The sequence below is a fragment of the Cricetulus griseus genome, chromosome 2 (genome assembly GCF_003668045.3).
Source record: "Cricetulus griseus strain 17A/GY chromosome 2, alternate assembly CriGri-PICRH-1.0, whole genome shotgun sequence".
Classification (NCBI taxonomy): Eukaryota; Metazoa; Chordata; class Mammalia; order Rodentia; family Cricetidae; genus Cricetulus; species Cricetulus griseus.
In genome coordinates this window covers 193,557,172-193,569,675 of record NC_048595.1, presented here as the reverse complement: position 1 = coordinate 193,569,675, position 12,504 = coordinate 193,557,172, and the positions used below count along the sequence as shown (strand labels likewise).

The window sequence follows — 12,504 nt, the reverse complement described above, 5'->3', positions numbered from 1 at the left end:
CCCATGTTCTTGGATATGTAGGATCAACATAGGAAAAACGGCAACCTTGCCAAAAGCAATCTACAGATTCAATGCAATCCCCATCAATATCACAGAACAATTGTTCACAGACCTTGAAAAAACAATTCTCAACTTTATATGGAAAAACAAAAGATCCAGGACAGCCAAAACAACCCTGTACAATAACAGAACTTCCTGAGGCATCACCATCCCTGATTTCAAGATCTATTATAGAGCTATAGTCCTGGAAACAGCTTGGTATTGGCACAAAAAATAGACAGTTAGACCAATGGAATCAAGTTGGAAACCCTGATATTAACCCACATACCTATCAACACCTGATTTTTTGACAAACAAGCTAAAGCTATACAATGGAATAAAGAAAGCATATTCAACAACTGGTGCTGGAGTAACAGGATGCTGCATGTAGAAGACTGCAGATAGATCCATGTCTATTCCCATGCACAAAACTTAAGTCCAAATGGATCAAAGACCACAACATAAAACCAGCTGCACTGAAATTATTAGAAGAGAAAGTAGGAAATAACCTTGAATGAATTGGTACAGGAGACAGTTTCCTGAACATAACACCAGTAGCACAGACACTGAGATGGACAACTAATAAATGGTACCTCTTGAAACTGAGAAGCTTCTGTAAGGCAAAAGACACAGTCAAGAAGACAAAAACGACAGCCCACAGATTGGGAAAAGATATTCACCAACCCCACATCCGACAGAGGGCTGATCTCCAAAATTTACAAAGAACTCAAGAAGCTAGTCTCCAAAACACCAAATAATCCAATTAAAAAGTGGGGTACAGAACTAAATAGACAGTTCTCAACAGAGGAATCTAAAATGGCTAAAAGACACATAAGAAAGTGTTCACCATCTTTAGCCATCAGGGAAATGCAAATCAAAACAACTCTGAGATACTATCTTACTCCTGTCAGAATGGCTAAAATCAAAAACACCAATGACAGTTTATGCTGGAGAGGATGTTGAGAAAGGGGAACACTCCTCCACTGCTGGTGGGAGTGCCAACTCTTACTTTGGAAATCAGTATGGGGATTCCTCAGGAATGGATACAGAAACCGTGGTACATTTACACAATGGAGTACTACTCAGCAGAAAAAAAAATGGAATCTTGAAATTCGCAGGCAAATGGATGGAAATAGAAGAAAGTATTCTGAGCTAGGTAACCCAGTCACAAAACTTCAAACATTGTATGTACTCACTCATATGTGGATTTTAGGCATAGAGTAAAGGATTACCAGCCTACAATCCACACTGCCAGAGAAGCTAGTAAACAAGGAGGACCCTAAAAGAGACATACATGTTTCCCTGGAGAAGGGGAAAGGGACAAGATTTCCTGAGCAAATTGGGAGCATGGGGGGAGGGGAGAGGAACTAGGAGAATGAAAAGGGGAGAAGAGGAGGGGTGAGGAAGACATGATGGGGCAGGGAGGTTGAGTTGGGGGAAGAAAAGAAGAGAGCAAGATAAGAGATAATATAATAGAGGGAGACATTAAAGGTTTAAAGAGAAATTAGGCACTAGGGAAATGTCTGGAGAGCTACAAAGATGACACCAACTGACAATCTAAGCTACAGAGGAGATGCTACCTTAAATGCCCTCTCCTGATAATGAGGTTGATGACTAATTCATATGCCATCATATAGTCTTCATTCAACAGCTGGTGGAAGTAGAAGCAGACACCCACAGCTAAACCTTGAATTGAACTGAAATCCAGTTGCAGAGAAGGAAGACTGATGAGCAAAGGGGTCCATACCAGGCTGGTGAAACCCACAGAAACAGCTGACCTGAATAAGGAAGAGCTCTTAGGCCCCAGACTGATAGCTGGGAAACCAGCATGGAACTGATCCAGACTCCCTTAATTTGGGTGTAGAAACCTTAGAAATCTATGGAACTTCTTGCAGGGGAACAGTACTTATCCCTAGCATAGGTGTGGACTTTGGGAGCCCATCACACTTGGGGGAATACTCCCTGAGCCTAGACACAAGGGGGTTGGCCTAGGCCCTATCCCAAAGAATAAGACAGATTTTGAAAACCCCCTATGGAAGGCCTCAACCTCCTTGGGGAGCAGAAAGGGTATGGGATAGGTAGGGTGTTAGTTGGGGGGCAGGGGAGGAGGGGAGGTAAAGGGACCAGGGATGGACATGTAAAATAATTTTCTTTCTAATTAAAATTTTATAAAAAGATTCAAAGGAACTAACAGAAGTTATGACCAAATTGGGATTAACAGACATCTATAGAACATTCCATCCAAACACAAAAGAATATACCTTCTTCTCAACGCCACATAGAACCTTCTCTAAAATTGACCACATACTTTGCAACACAGAAAACCTCAACAGATAAAAAAAAAATTGGAATAACCCCCTGTATCCTATCTGATGACCATGGTTTAAAGTTAGAATTCAACAACAGCACAAATTTCAGAAACCCTACAAACTCATGGAAATTGAACAATGTGCAATTGCAACATTCCTGGGTCAGGGAACAAATAAAAAAAAAGAAATTAAAGACTTCCTAGAACTCAATGAGAACGAAGACACAACATACCCAAACTTTTCTAAGAAATTCAGTGTTAATTTTAATATTAAAAGCCTTTTTATTAGTACCACAAATTATGGCACAATGTAAAATGAAATCCACCTATTAAGTAAACATAAATTTTCTACAACTAACTACTAATGTTTACTAATAATTTTCCAGGGATGTTTGAATTAATTTTCAGATTTTCACAAAGCTAATCTTTTTTTTCAAAATTATAACTATACATGCCAGACAGTGCTATAGATTTTCAAGTTGCACTCTTATTATCATCTCTGCAGATACTAGAGAGTGACATTTTCACAACATCCCTTATGCAGCTGCAGCTAAGCTTCACTAATGCCAAGGATCCTGACTCCTCCCTGCCTCTTCTTCAGTGGCCAGCAGTACCCACTGGATGGCAGAACTCCATCTTCCCTGCCTGTGTACTGACTCCAACTACAGGGAGTAGCTCCTGAAGCAAAACTACAGGTTGCTTCCAGGAGAAATACATCAGGAGGGGAGAAGGAAGAGTTGGGACTTGGAGAGATAGCTCATGTGGCATCCTTCTGCAGAGAATTAAACTTTAAAAATATCGAGACTGAAGAAAGAAAGCATGAGGAAGATGAAAAGACAGTAACAGAGCTGGAAATTTCTAACAGGTAAAAAATTGGGAAGAGGGCTAGAGAAATGGCTCAGCCGTTAAAGGCTAGGCTCACAACCAAAAAAATAAAAAATAAAAAATTGGGAAGAAAACTTGTAAGAAAATTTATAATCACATAAATATGTTTTCAGATAAGCATTTTGTGCTAAAATATGCTGATTTTAAAGTATGAGATTATCAAAAATTGGAATTTTCCTGCTTTCAATTTTAATTGTATCAATTGTCTTCTTGTTTTTGTGATCTGAAAAACAAATTCAGCTTTAGAATGCACTATTTTAGAAAATTTTTAAGTTCCCAGAACTACTATTTACACAATGGAGACTTAACTGCTTTTGCTTATTTGCTAGTAAGTAAACTATAAATGCCAGTAAACTTATTTTCACTGGTAAAAACTAAGCCTTCTTTCTATGGCACATTTGATGTGGTGCTGTTTTAAAAATGAAGGACATAATATTCCTGAAATGGCAAGCTCAGCCATTACATTCCCCCCAAAAAAGTAAAGCCAATTCGAACAATGTGTGGTGGCCTGATTTGAACAGAAACTCTCTGGGTGATAAAATGTGTTTGTTTTCCACTTACATCTGACATGAACTGAGCAACTTGTGGAATTCAAGAGATAAAAACCATATAAACTAATTCCAGCAGAAAATTAAAATATGTGTAGTAAACAAATACTTTAGTCAAATGCAATCCTCAAATTGTAAGATGCAACACACCTCTGAAAAAGGTAAATGCAAAATTGAGTTTTAATGGGCAGATAAACAGAATAAAGAGGCTTGAATAATGCTGAATGGTCAGGACAACTGAGCTTTCTAATACAACCGTGAGAGTGTGTTATTTGTTTCTTGATGCTAACTGTGGGTACTCAGTGTAGATCTGCATTCTTAGAGATGTACAAAATTCTAATTCCATTTGTCTTCATAGAACAATTCATTTGACTAATTTTTAAACAAATTAAATGACCAAATACACAAAAATATGTCTTGGTAATGGTTTGGAATACACAGTTCTAGTTGATCATGAACAAGTCAGTGGGTCCTAGTTTCCATAACATGTAAATCAAAGATGAAGTGTCATTCCATTAAAATACAAAATTGTGTAGTAAGCATGTTAAGACAACTCACCTTGTCAGTACATGAGTACTTGGTGAATGAACTAAGAAAATGTGTGCTACTTTGAAAATCACTAATTCTCTAACAACTAAAGATCCTATTTGCATTAACAGAACCACAGAACTTGTGTTCTTAGAAACTTAAGGGGGAAGAGTGAGTTCTGGAGTGTGTGTGTGTGTGTGTGTGTGTGTGTGTGTGTGTGTGTGTGTGTGTGTGTGTGTTACAGAATGCCCCAGCCCTGTTTTGAACAATTAATAGTAGAAAATATAGAACTTTAAAAGAAATTTATAGCAGGAAGCAGCAGAAAGTAGTGGCAAGAAGCTGGAACTCTGACAGCCAGGTGATTTGAGTTGTGGTCACAGTAGCATCTGCCAGATGAGAGGCGTACAGAAGGGTCACTATCAAGTCAAGAGTTTAGAGTTTCATCCAAGCCAAAATAAAGTTCTAAATAATTTAAAATATGCTTTAGTTCTCAACTGTGTTCCATAGTTAAGAAAAGAGGAAAAAGAAATTCGAGAAGTACAGACAGATGGAACATGAGGGAGTTAATGATAATAAAAGAACAGAGTGATCAAGAGCAACACACACAAATTCTACACAAAACTTCTCTTTCCTTTCCTCCCAAAAGAATTGTGTTAATGAAAAAAAGACAAATACACTCTAACAAAAAAATCCAGCTATGGAAATAAAAATGTTTCTAGAGATTTTCATAGAGTAATGCTCTTATTTTGTTCATCTTGAAATATGTAAACACAAAAATATTTTAAATTAATTTAATGTGAAATTATTACACCATAAGACATAAATGAAACAAGTCAAGGTAGGCACTCCATAATCAATATATAACCAAGCTGAAGGTTGGAGAATACCTCTGTTTTATATTACCCTTAGATTGAGCAAAATGTCCTTTGTTCCTTTGAAATCTCAACCTCTAGTCCATTTCCAACCAAGCAATCCAAGATGAACATTCCTAAAATAGAATTGTATCCTAAGAATTTTTTTATGAACTTGAGCTCAGCATTACTCTGCTTCCAGATAAGCAGGATTTACACATTTAAACTTCAGAACTACCAATTATGTATAGTGCAAAGCCTATGATGCAATTTGAAGGCCATATTTAGGAATTTCAGTACTAACCTTTGAGCTGTGCAGAGGGCATTGGGCAAGGCAGCTCTTGCATTCATCTCTGAGTCCCTCCCAGATGAAGCTCATCCAGTGCTTTCCTGACTTTCCTGGGCTCTGAGCCTCTCTAGGAATTTAGAGTGGTGAGCGGTTGTTTCCTTGAATACTAATTAACACACAAGGGAGTAGAGAGGTTTCTACACAGACTTCTACCTGCTGTTGAGGTATGGTGAGTACCCCAATCAACTGCAAAGACATTGGTAAGAAGGGGCAAATCTAAAGGCTGCTGATCTTTACTCCTTTCTCTGTTGCCCATCTACTACAGTCTCTAAAGTTCTGTACATTTTCACATCTGTAAGGAGAAAGCTGTTATCAGAGCTGTCTTGACAGGATTCATAGAAAGTGTGTTTTTTTTCCGTTTTTATAAGTTTTTATTTAAATTACAAACAATCTTATTTTACATGCCAATCCCATTTCCCTTTCCCTCCCATCCTCCCATGCCCTGCACCAATCCCCCATCCTACCCTCCTTATCCACTCCCCAGGGAGGGTGAGGCCTCCCATGGGGGAATCATCAAAGTCTGTCACATCATTTGGGTCAGGGTCTAGGCCCTCCCCTGTGTAGACTGAGAGAGTATCCCTCCATAGGGAATGGGCTCCCAAAGTCCATTCCTGCACTAGGGATAAATACTGGTTCCACTGCCAGAGGCCACATAGACTGCCCAGGCCTCCCAACTGACACCCACATTCAGGGGACCTGGTTTGGTCCCATGCTGGTTCCCCAGTTGTCAGACTGGGTCCATGAGCTCCCACTTGCTCAGGTCAGTTGTTTCTGTGTGTTTACCTCAGCATGGTCTTGACCCGTTTGCTCATCACTCCTCCCTCTCAACAACTGTATTCCAGGAGTTCAGCTCAGTAGTTAGCCATGAATCTCTGCTTCTGCTTCCATCAGCTACTGGGTGAAGGTTCTAGGATGGCTTTTAAGGTAGTCATCATTCTCATTATAGAGGAAGGACATTTAAGGTAGCCTCTCCACTGTTGCTTAGATTTTTAGTTGGGGTCATCCTTGTGGATCCCTGGACATTTCCCTAATGCCAGATTTCTCTATAAACCTATAATGGCTCCCTCTATTATGGTATCTTGCTCCCCTTCTCTATCCTTTTTCTTACAGAAAATAACTGTAGAGAAAATTACTTACACACGACTTTGATGAGCTTGTTTGGCTCCAGCTAATTCCTTGGGCCTTTGGAGACTTGGTTTTTCTGTAAATTAGATAGAACTAGAACTTTCCAACCCCTTCCCACAAAATGTGATGCTGGAGATATAAACCTTATAGCAGATGTAAAAGCACTCCAGTGTCTGGAGGGTGGAGGCCACATCAGTTCTGCTCAAGTGACTGACACTGTCAACAATGTATAAGTGAGCAGTGTTTAGCTAATTGTGGGATGTTTCCAAGATATCATTTCATTGGCCCTTATACAAAGATGTGAAATGAAGAGGCCATTTTAAAATTCAATTTGACTAATAAATAAATTGAACACTAAAGGAGTGGCAGCTAGCTAACAGCAGATATGTCCTCTTCGACGAAGCCCCATGCCATGTTAGCACACCAGAGTGCATATGCCCATCTCCTTCTCATTCCTTTTCCCACTCTGTGAGAAGCCTTTAATTAGAAATCAAAGCTTTCTATTTCTCACCTATAGTTCAAGTCTATCAACTGACATGAAGCTCTTAAATATATTTTGAAATTTCCCTTCAGCCAATATCTGTTAACTTCAGGTCAGTAGAAATCCTGAATCATCCAAGCCCTAAACCTTTATTTTGATGTTTTTAAACATTGTTATTTCTCCCATCAACACATCACCGACAAGTCCCTTGAGGCTTTCTTTATAAAGTATACTGCGTTTCTCAGTGGCTCCTATTCATCTGTGGCATTTTTACAGTGTTCGTTATCGTGGTTTTATTGTACAGACAAAAGTATTCTCGAGTGCTTTCTGTCCAGCAGCAATCTTCAAAGCCTTTGATCTCAGGGAAGAGCAGGCCAAAGTAATTTCACACAGCAAAGAAAGGTTTGTCCCCTCCCATACCTGTTGCTCAGTTTCCTTTATCAATTTTATTTATGTTTCTTTCTCCCAGATTCTTGAAGAATAAACCAATGTGAGGAGGTTTTTCATCCCTCCTCTCTACCCTCCTTCTGTGTGTCCTCTTTAGGATGGAAATCTGAAATCTTACTGTTAATTCTTAGTTCATTAAGCTTGTGATATCTCCTGATGTAAATAATTCCACTGAAGTCAACCACTCTAAACTATGTTGGACTGTGGGACAAGGCCTCCTTATCTGCTGGACATTAGATGAAATCTGGAGGAAAAAAAGGAATTGATGGACTGGGTTCTAAAAAAACTTAATTCTAAGTAGTAGATGCCTATGCATTTAATTCCTTCTTTGATTCTCAAAATCTGAGCAGGATCCCAAACATAGTTCAGTTGCACCACCTTACATAATCTTCACACAACTCAGGCAATTAGGCATTATTTACTCCCATTTTTCAGATAGGATTCTGATGTAAATCATTTCCACTAATGCTCTTGGGTATGTCCAGTCTGTGGTCTGAAGGCTACAAGTGGCTGATGGTAGCTGTGAGAGTGGCATAACACAAAATCATAAGCATTCTTTTAAAATTACAAGGTGTTTTTTTCCAGTTTTTTGGTAACTTAATCACATTGTTCTCAAGCATGAACTTTGTAGATGACGATGTTATGTTCCAGGGTCAAAAGTTTGGACACATTTGCCTGGAATATGTCTTGCTCCACTTCATTTTTGCTGCTGTGTGGGATACCATAAGTTATGTAATTTATAAACAATAGAAATTTATTTCTCATAGTTCTTGTCTCTATTAAGTTCAGGATCACTGTGTCAGCAAGTTCAGGTTGAGGATCACTGTCTGATTCCCAAGATAATGCTTTTGTAGAGGATACAAGTACTGAGTCCTTCTATATAGAGGAACAAAAGCAGCAAACTCTTGATAGATGGATGCATGCATGTGTGGATGCATGTGAGCATAAGAGCATGGTGGATGGATTTTTGGAGCAGATGGAACATAAAGCCTTGTACATGTTAAGTGAGCATGTTATGACTATGCTACATGCTAAGGCCTTATTCCCTTTTATATGACACTAATCCATAATGGGAAAGACCATTTGGCCTACTTAAAGTCCCACCTCTTAATATTGTTACCATGAACATCAGCCATGAGTTTTGGAGTAAGGACAAACACAGTATGACAGATACAAAACCAAACATAGTCTTCTGGCCTCCACAGCACAATCTCTACCTTAGTGATTTGCACAATAAATTATATGAAGAAGGTAGATATTCATATGATCCTGAAAAAATAGGCAGAAGTTGAAGAGGATGGGTGTGTGTGTGTGTGTGTGTGTGTGTGTGTGTGTGTGTGTGTGTGTGTGTGTGTGTTCACATTCTTGTCTTATTCAAATAACTTACTCATAAGACTAATAAAATGTTTGCATGACATGAGAAGAGAGCATGGCTAAACAGAGACCCACTTAACTCATGTCCACATCCTCAGGAACATTGTCTTATTTATAAAATTATCTCTATTGTTAAGTAGTATCTATATTGTTAAGATTCTGTGGCTGGAGATGTAGCTCCATTGATAAAGTTCTCACCTCACATGCATAAAGTCCTAAGTTCTATTCCCAGGACTCCATAAAATCTTGTGTAGTGATGAATGCCTGTAATCCCTACACTCAGGAGATGGAGGCAGGAGAATCAGAAGTTCAAGGTCAACCTTTCATGCATAGCAAGTTTGAGGAAAGCTTAGGCTATATGAGACTCTCTCTCGAAAAACAGAAACTTACATTAATTTTCTGGCTTCCGTTTCATTTTTAGGATTACAAGAGTATGCTGACATCATTCATGTTTCCACCAAATAGAGACAGAGATCATGAAGAGTAGACCCACTGATTATCTACTGAGAGTTTCAGAGCCAGGGGTCCCTCAATGACCAAACATCCACCAATGATACAAGCAAGCTTGTATCTAATCCTGACCTAATGGAAGTGCCCCTACATCAACCAGGACCTAATAAAACCAGTGCCAAGAGCAACAACTCTTCATTTTTCTACTTTGAGTCCTGTCAACCCCCTTTTCTAGCCATACTCTTGCTACTCATAGTATATACTGTGGTCCTAATCATGGGCATTTTTGGAAATCTCTCTCTTATCATCATCATCTTTAAGAAGCAGAGAGAAGCTCAAAATGTTACCAACATACTGATTGCCAATCTGTCTCTCTCTGACATCTTGGTGTGTGTCATGTGCATCCCTTTCACAGTCATCTATACTCTGATGGACCACTGGATATTTGGGAACACCATGTGTAAACTCACTTCCTATGTGCAAAGTGTCTCCATCTCTGTGTCCATATTCTCCCTTGTATTGATTGCTATTGAACGATATCAGTTGATTGTGAACCCTCGAGGCTGGAAGCCCAGGGTATCTCATGCCTACTGGGGCATCATCTTGATTTGGCTCATTTCCCTTTCATTGTCTATTCCCTTATTCCTGTCCTACCACCTCACCAATGAGCCCTTTCACAATCTCTCCCTCCCTAATGACATCTACACCCACCGTGTAGCCTGTGTGGAGATCTGGCCTTCCAAATTGAACCAACTCCTCTTTTCCACATCATTGTTTATGCTCCAGTATTTTGTTCCTCTGGGTTTTATTCTTATCTGCTACCTGAGGATTGTTATCTGCCTCCGAAAAAGAACTAAGAAGGTGGACAGGAGGAAGGAAAATGAGAGCCGCCTCAATGAGAACAAGAGGATAAATGTGATGTTGATTTCCATTGTAGTGACCTTTGGTGCATGTTGGCTGCCCTTGAATATCTTCAATGTCATCTTTGACTGGTATCATGAGATGCTGATGAGCTGCCACCATGACCTGGTATTTGTAGTTTGTCACTTGGTTGCTATGGTTTCTACATGCATAAACCCTCTCTTTTATGGCTTTCTCAACAAAAATTTCCAGAAGGACCTAATGACACTTATTCACCACTGTTGGTGCATGGCACCACAGGAAAGATATGAAAATATCGCCTTGTCCACTATGCACACGGATGAATCCAAGGGATCATTAAGACTGGCTCACATAACAACAGGGGTATAGAAACTAGTAACCAAAGCCAAAGTCCTTCTGAAAAAGAAGGGAAAGGAAGAACATGGCATAGGGTGAGATGCAGGGGAAGCCAGAGTTAAACACATAAAGACCTAGAGGCCCAGTTTTTCTTTCAGTTAAGCATGTCTATCCCATTCATCTACAGAACACACAGAGATGTATCCCCGCCCTTTATTTTTTTTCTTGGAAGAATAATAACCCAAGAAACCAACCACCATTGCTATGATAAAGAGCAAAGATGAGGAAGCAGATTACAAGGATAGCGGAGATTACTGGGGTACAAAGTTCCTGCTGTTCACTGAAATAGTCACAAAGTTATTAGCTGTGCTATAACCAGTAAAAACCCATGCTATGCCTCCTTCACATCAAAGCAATTCCACTTTTAGATGAAATGGTAACTTTCAATCACATAAAATTACTTAAATTAGAAAATATAGTGTGATAATTTATTAGTTAATTATATCTGGATTATAGTTGAAAATGGGTTTTAACATTTAGACTGAACATTATAGCTATGATTAATTTCCCTATCTGAATCATATCCTTAACTTGTGATAATGCTCCTCACTAACAATGCTATTTTAAGACTAGGAAAACTGATCACAGATTCGTTAGCACTCTAGTTATGCCAGATATCATTTTAACTAATGAATGACCTATATCAATAGATTTCATTACAAAATGGTCCTTTATTCTTATGTCTTTGTATTTATTAAGTAGGAGTCATTATAACTTTGTAAACTGGGAGATTTTATTAACAGCAACATTATAATCAACTACAGCATTTCAGAAAACTATCATCTCTCTCATTAGTTAAACATTATTAAATTATCCACATTACATAGGAGCATGAGCTAGATTATTTTTAAAAAGATAATTGACCTACTGTTTCAACAGCTTTTAACTCAGAGACTTTTATTAAATCACACAGCTTTGCTATTTCCTTAGTTAGACATCCCTGATGCCTATTAAATCTGGATTTCAGCCTATTTGTACTGTAAACAAAAGCAAATGTGTTTTCTTTTGAATAAATACTCTCATAATACCTGGGAGTTTTTTCCAGTTCTTGGAATGCTATCACTGCCTTCCCTGTTTTTCCTTCCTCCCATCCTTTTCCTATTCTCATAAGAACTTGTATTCTCTGCCATTTGAGGAAGAATAAACCACAGAAACACTGCTGGACACCCAAGTGAAATAAACAATGATTCTCTCTCCTTACCCATTCTACCTTTTCTTATAGAGGAAGTTTTGTAATAAATATTCAATGTAATCATTTTCCTACTTAGTAAAGAAATACCAACCCTAGTTTCATTGCTAAAACAACACTGCTCAAATTGCTAAAAGCAGAAAAAGCACTAAACAAATACTAATAGTGTTCCCTCTCCTGACCCACAAGGTACCATCTCCTCAACCTGGACTCACCCTGGTTCCAATAAGCGTGGTTTTTCTTCTACTCTGTTTCTTTTGCTTGTCTTTTAAACTTTTCTTAAGCTCATAAAATAGAAGTCACTAACACTGTAACTGTTGGTTGTCTTGTGTTTATTTTTTAACTTTGAAAAGTAGTGAGTAAAATCTGGGAGACTAGATCTTGCCCTGTTACCAGGCTGTCCTCTAATACAGGGCAACAGACCTGCCTTGGTTTTGTCCTGAGCTACCATACCAAGCTCTTCAGTTTTTCAAAGGGCCATCCATTAAAAGAGGTAGAGAAAAGCCATCTGAGAGCTGAACTGAGGAAACATAGGCTCACACAGGCTCTGGCAGGCCCTGACTGGCTGGGTATATATAAAAGAAGTGTACGATGGGGCTTGATCAGGAGAGCTGCCAGATTTGGGTAGGAGAACAAAAAGCCTGCCAAAACC

At 38.8% G+C, this 12,504-nt stretch overlaps 1 protein-coding gene across 1 annotated transcript; it reads left to right on the top strand.

Moving 5' to 3' along the window:
- Positions 1 to 9,520: 9,520 nt before the first annotated feature.
- On the top strand, positions 9,521 to 10,636 carry LOC100773047 (neuropeptide Y receptor type 6). The gene has a single exon (XM_027400828.2). The coding sequence runs from the start codon at positions 9,521 to 9,523 to the stop codon at positions 10,634 to 10,636; it is 1,116 nt and encodes a 371-aa protein (XP_027256629.1).
- Positions 10,637 to 12,504: the final 1,868 nt, after the last annotated feature.

Coding starts and splice junctions, on each gene's coding strand:
- LOC100773047 (XM_027400828.2), top strand. CDS start 9,521: ATGGAAGTGCCCCTACATCAACCAGGACCTAATAAAACCAGTGCCAAG.